The sequence below is a fragment of the Cryptomeria japonica genome, chromosome 3, assembly GCF_030272615.1.
Source record: "Cryptomeria japonica chromosome 3, Sugi_1.0, whole genome shotgun sequence".
NCBI classification, from domain to species: Eukaryota; Viridiplantae; Streptophyta; class Pinopsida; order Cupressales; family Cupressaceae; genus Cryptomeria; species Cryptomeria japonica.
This window is the reverse complement of record NC_081407.1, coordinates 876,903,478-876,909,477: the sequence shown is the minus strand read 5'-3', so window position 1 is coordinate 876,909,477 and position 6,000 is coordinate 876,903,478. Positions and strand designations below refer to the sequence as shown.

Sequence of the window (6,000 nt, the reverse complement as noted above, 5' to 3'; positions counted from 1 at the left end):
CTTAGCAAGTCCCTTGCTTATAACTAAGGTTTCAGGGCCACATCAGCATGCTTTTTGCCAAGGTGTCCAAAACAGTCAAAAAAAAAAGTGACACCAATAGGTGGCATCACATGATTGGTTACTTTTCACAACAAATGGTATATTTCATTCAATTATTGGTATTTATCATACAACTATTGGTGCAATGTTTTACAAAAGTTGGACATTAAATCAACAAGTATGCGGTATTAAATCAACAACTTCCATCACAAGAATTGGAACGCGCTCAACCACTGATCCTTTCCTATAATTTAAACCAGATAAATATTAAAAAAATACAAAGAAATAAAAAGTTCATTCTATTAAAATCAAGTAAATTTAAAATTTGACCAAACTATATTTCAAAGGTTCAAACCCTAATAAATACTATAATCCGTTAAACTTTAATGAAACATAATATCTGTCATAAAAGCTGAAGTTTCGAGAGACCTTCGTTAAGCGTAGTACGTGGTCTAGTCATTTAAGAGAACCCATTATTCAGTAGGCCGTTTATTACGAGTACAAACATGATGTGTTAACAGGTACACCAGTTAGAAGAGGCGAAGGATCACTCGATCGCCTCCCACAGTCAGTGCATTTTCTTTCCTTTGAAATGATGCCCGACATCGATGTGATCTGCAATACTCTCTTTCCTATGTATCTGCTATTTATGTGACATATTAATTTCTCTACAAGTTGTATGAAAGCTCTTTCCAAGGTCATTTTCTACGACAACATTACAGTTTGGAAGATTTTTATAATTATTCATGATTAGTGTATCACTTAGAATATCTGTCTAATGAAATATTTGTTGATTCTACAAAAGCAATGATTCATCTAAGGGAAAAAATCGCATTTGAGAAAATGTAACATTTATGAATGGATGTACTGAGAGTTGTTAATAATGGATAATTAATAAAGATGTACTTAAACAAGAAACGGTGTATTTCGAGTTTTACAAAATTGAAGATATTTGTCGCAGGTGACCTCGTATGTTAACCACTGACGGGAAACGCAGATCAGATGGCTGTTAATTTTTGTACACCGTAATTGGTGGCCGAAAAAGACAGCCCTTCCGAAACGACCAAGACCTTTGCAGCTGCAAGGAAATGTGAAATACTCAACTTCTGGGCTTCACGATTCACCAGGTCTAGTCTCGGTCTTTAACCTAGGTATAGTTTCTCACCTCAATTCTTTATGCTATATTAATTTGCTATCTGTAAGATTGTGCAGGGCACAAGACAATGGACGAAGGGTTGTTCAGGATCCCCTTTTCCCAGGGATTTCAGTCGCCACAGGCAGCTATGCTCCACAAAGCCAGATATTTGGAGGAGAATTCAGATGCCGTGAATTCGCACCAGAACAAATCCTTCAAACCCTTCTCCGAATTTGTCTTTCCAAATGACGAATCAGCAGACTCTTTTGATGAACTTCAGCCATTTATTGCAAAATCCAAAGCCTCTTTTGAAGTTGAAGGAAGAGCCTCTTCTTCAGCGTCTTCGCCACAGGCTGCGCTGCTCAAAATGGAAAACTTTACGGGACTCCCTTCTGAGCTGCCGAAAATAATTCCGTAAGCGATCAAGGCATCCAAATTACCTTCTTACCTTAGTAGCTTTCCGAAACAGAAATTATTTTGTCGGCTTTTATTTGTCCTTTATTCTTGTCCATTTATTTCTGTGAAACAGAAGCGGTTATAATGTCCAGAAGAGGAAGCCAGAAAAACCTCAGAGGCATGCCTTTAAGACCAGATCTGAATCAGACATTATGGAGGACGGTTTCAAGTGGCGAAAGTATGGAAAGAAATTCATAAAGGGAAACCCTAATCCCAGGTCCGTTATAAACTCTAAAAAACTGTTATTTTAGGGTTTGAAATTTTTCAAAAGACTGCCATTTTCTTAAGGCGTTCTTTGATTGTGTGCAGGAATTATTACAGATGCTCTTACAGCAACTGTGATGTTAAAAAGAGAGTGCAACGGGATGCCCAGGACAAAGGAATAGTGATCACTACATACGAGGGAAAACACAACCATGAGAGCTCCACAGCTGTGTATTACATAACAAATCCTCCAATATTTGTAGCAGAGCACGCTTCCTGTTTGGAGACTTGTCCTCCTCCACTCTCTTACTCCTCAGACAGCCCAACTGATTTCATGTTTATCAATACCAGTTAGAAAAAGTTCCATGTATCAAAAGCATAAATTATTTGTGGGAGTCTGATTCCACTATAGATGCTTATATTAATTAAGTATTTCTATCTTAGAATAATTTGTCTTTAGAGTCTCATGTAAGTCGCTTCTCTTTCACATGTTTAGTTCTTACTCGCTTCTCTTTGAAACTTGATTACTATTTCCCTAAAATAAATATGGAACCGATCTTTAATGCAATTGCCTCAATTTTTTTGGTCTATGATATGATTTTTAAAATTTATTTTGTAGTAGTAGAATATCAATGTTAAATCTATTTCCAAATTGAGAGCTTTGAAGAGTTCCTACAAATTTCAGTTGAGCTAATGAAGACAATTGGCTTGTACGAAACCAAGCCCATGAATCATTAAATTGAGGTAAATTATTAACAATTGGTCTCCGCAAGACCAGCGGAGGGTGCAGCAAGAATTGGTCGATAATGGAGTTGAAGAGAATCAAGAACCGCTGGTAATGCCAAGGTATTCTAGTTAGCCTTCCATTCCTTAGAAACTAGTTTTTATATATAGTAAGAACTATATAAACAAACATAATTTCAGTGGAACAAAACAGGAGATTATGTTACAAAGTCTGCACACTCTTCTCCCACAGATTAAAGTGTTCAAGGTATCTAACATGTCATGGGAGATAAAAGAAAGCAAGGAAAGAAAAAACGAAAACAATGGGCAGTTTCTTGTTTAAGAGAACGAATTGTAAAGTGGCATACATCATTTCCATGAATTATTAGATTTGGTACCATGTACGATTTCAAGGAAACATTGGCTTCCATTAAAAGGATAATGAACGACTCTTATTATGTTAGGCTGGGTGGTTTATAGCTTAAGTTATTCTCTAAATGTGGTTAAAATAATTTCATGCAATTTAGTTTGAGGATGTTGTGATGTTGTTTAATTTGTGAATGATATTTGTTTTGGAGTTAGTATGATACAAAATGTTTGTGAAATCTATTATTATAAAATATATGACTTATTTTTTCTTTCTAATGATTCTATAAGATAGATTGTAGAAAAAACACATTGATGTAAATCATTTAGAATTTTAAATACCTATTGTTTATTATGAATGCTAATATATGTACTTAAAATTAGGATTCATTTCATGATTAATAGATGATGTTTTTATTATATTTTGATGATTATTGATGTCTTAAGATTTATCATTCAATACACAAGATTAAACACTCAACTCTAATAGTGTAACATGCATTGTGATTGATAGTTTCACATGCATAGTTACAAATAGCGGTTCTATATGATAAAAGGGTAATCCTAGAATAAAAGGGAGATATGATTGAATTTATGAGATCCAATCATGGGTGTAGTTCTATATAAGGAAGAAATCTAATAGTGAGATCAAATATTTCATGCATGAATGAATGTAGTGAAAGTTCTTTTGGACCGTTTGAGTCAAGATGAGTAGATTAGGTTGAGGTTCATGTCATATTGTGTGCAAGTAGTTCAAACTATGTATTTAATGAAATCCATTTTAATAGGTGAAATTATTATTAGCGAGCATTAGTTTTGGTGCATATTGTTTTTACTCACCTATATGTAATGTTAAACAATGATTTGCATGCATATGCTTTCTAATGTGTCCCATCATTACATAGAATAAATAATCTATCTACATCAATGGAAAAAATAAGTCACTAATTAGAGTTTATATTTTTATAGCTATCAAAGTAGAAGACATCTTGGATACTTGTAATCAGAGTGTATACTCTGTTGGGAAGATGCTCCATCAAGGTGACAACTTGAAGATAATATTAAACCTTATATTGTTATCTTTTTTTTTTTGGTGTGTGTGTGTGTAAATAATCTTCATTTCTCTTATAAGATCATTACAAAGTTGTATGAAAGCTCATTCTAGGTCCATTTCCTATTAAAAATTTCCACCGTTTTTTCTCAAATCATCCTCTCAACATTTGAATGATTAGAAATTTGAAATAAAATTATTGACACTAAATATTTTTCCCAATATCTATGTGTATTTCTCTTACAACTAGATCATTTATTTTCAATTTTATGAACCCTATTCTACTATTTTCTAAGTAATCCTAAAAGAGCCATCATTCCTAGCTAAGTTATATCCCTTATAGAGGATCTAGTGAAGCAAAGAGTTCTTTTACTCAAACACCTAGAAATCAATAAGGTTCTATTTATTGTTATGCATATTCACATAACCTTAGTATTATTAGATAAATTGCACAATAGGGTAAGATAATATAAAATATTTTACAAATAAATAATAATAATAATAAGCCACTTTTGAGGATAGAACATCTTAATCCACTTTGATAGGGATGCCTCCAATAATATTTAAGAAGAATACATTGCTCAACATGATGATAATAACTAATATGTACCATATTAATACTAGATATAACAAAAAAGAATTGTTAGATAGCAACATTTAGGCTCTAGGATAAGAAAATAAATATAGAACAACATAATAACATGATAAGATGGTCGCAAGTTGACTATACATAACACAATACAAACTATAGGAATAAGGACATACCATTTTCCCTCTTTACAAAGGATTTTTCCTCAGTGATAACATTTTTATTTTTCTTCTTCTTCATCTCCTTTTTAGGCTTCTACTTCCTCTTTTTCTATAGTTTCTTGTTCTTATTATTATTCTTTCTTTTACTCTTTTTCGTATTCTCATTCTACTTTTTGTTCTCATTATTTTTATGTCTCTTGTTCTTGACGGTTAAATACTTTGATATTATTAATTCATCATTGAAGAACAAAAAAAAATCTTAAAATATGAGCGTTATAATTATGAAGAGCATATATTTATGCATCACCATCGTGGTAGCAACTAAACAAGTAAGTAATGCAATAACAAATTAGATTATACTAATATCTACCCACTTGTTATTGTGCTCCTAAAATTTCACCTTTTCAAGGAAGCCCTCTTAATGCTTACATAGGAAAAATTGTTAGATACATTTTTTTTTTTTTGGAAGGTATTTCTCTAAAGCAACAAATAATGAATATGGTGGAGCTCCATCAACCTACCTCATGAATCTCAAAAGCTTGTAGCTCTACGATGAATTATTTAGTTCCCTTTTCTTCAAACTCTTGAATATTAATTTCTTAAATTATTGGACTACATTTATAGAGCTCCATCAAGTTGTCCCATGACCCTGAGAAGAATATAATTCTCAGTCATACTCTTATGAACTTATTGGACAAAAATCCACATTGAGTTCAACACCAATTCCCTTACCTTCTCCAAAAATTAAATAGTACAACATATGTATAGTTAAGATTTGACAACATAGAAAAAAAGAAAGAAAGCAAAGAAAGAGAAAAACGCTTCTCATGCAAAGCACCATCTCAAAGTAAGAAATTGACTAGAGATGATGAAAATCTTCTAGCCTTTAGTACCACCAGCCTCTAGATATGACCTCCTATAGCTTATTGATTTGATGTCATTGATGAGTCTTTGGAGGCCTCATTGGGTGTAACAAAGATAACTCAAAAAGTCAAAGAATAATTGTTTGGAGATCCATTTGAATCTTTGTTCAGATTGTGTCAAATATAGAATGAATGGCTTCACAAGCACAAAAGTTTAGAAATATATATATTTTTTCTTATCATACATATGATAAACTCCTTATAATCCTTTAGCCTAATGAGCATGAACCAAAGAAAAACATGCTCCTTTTGTGGTTGTCTTTTCAATTTCTAGAAAGATTCACGCCTTTTAAGCATACCTTTATTTCCTTTCTAACTACATGAACAAACCTCTCTCATATGCATGTGTTATT

The 6,000-nt window shown here is 32.6% G+C and overlaps 1 protein-coding gene across 1 annotated transcript in view; it reads left to right on the top strand.

Annotated features, from left to right (window-relative positions):
- Positions 1-939: 939 nt before the first annotated feature.
- Positions 940-6,000, top strand: part of LOC131874414 (probable WRKY transcription factor 51) — a 72,605-nt gene continuing 67,544 nt past the window's right edge. The window contains exons 1-4 of the mRNA XM_059217782.1: positions 940-1,000; positions 1,089-1,166; positions 1,252-1,588; positions 1,704-1,847. Of these exons, the coding sequence (XP_059073765.1) occupies positions 940-1,000; positions 1,089-1,166; positions 1,252-1,588; positions 1,704-1,847 (620 nt within the window). The remainder of the gene's footprint in view (positions 1,001-1,088; positions 1,167-1,251; positions 1,589-1,703; positions 1,848-6,000) is intronic.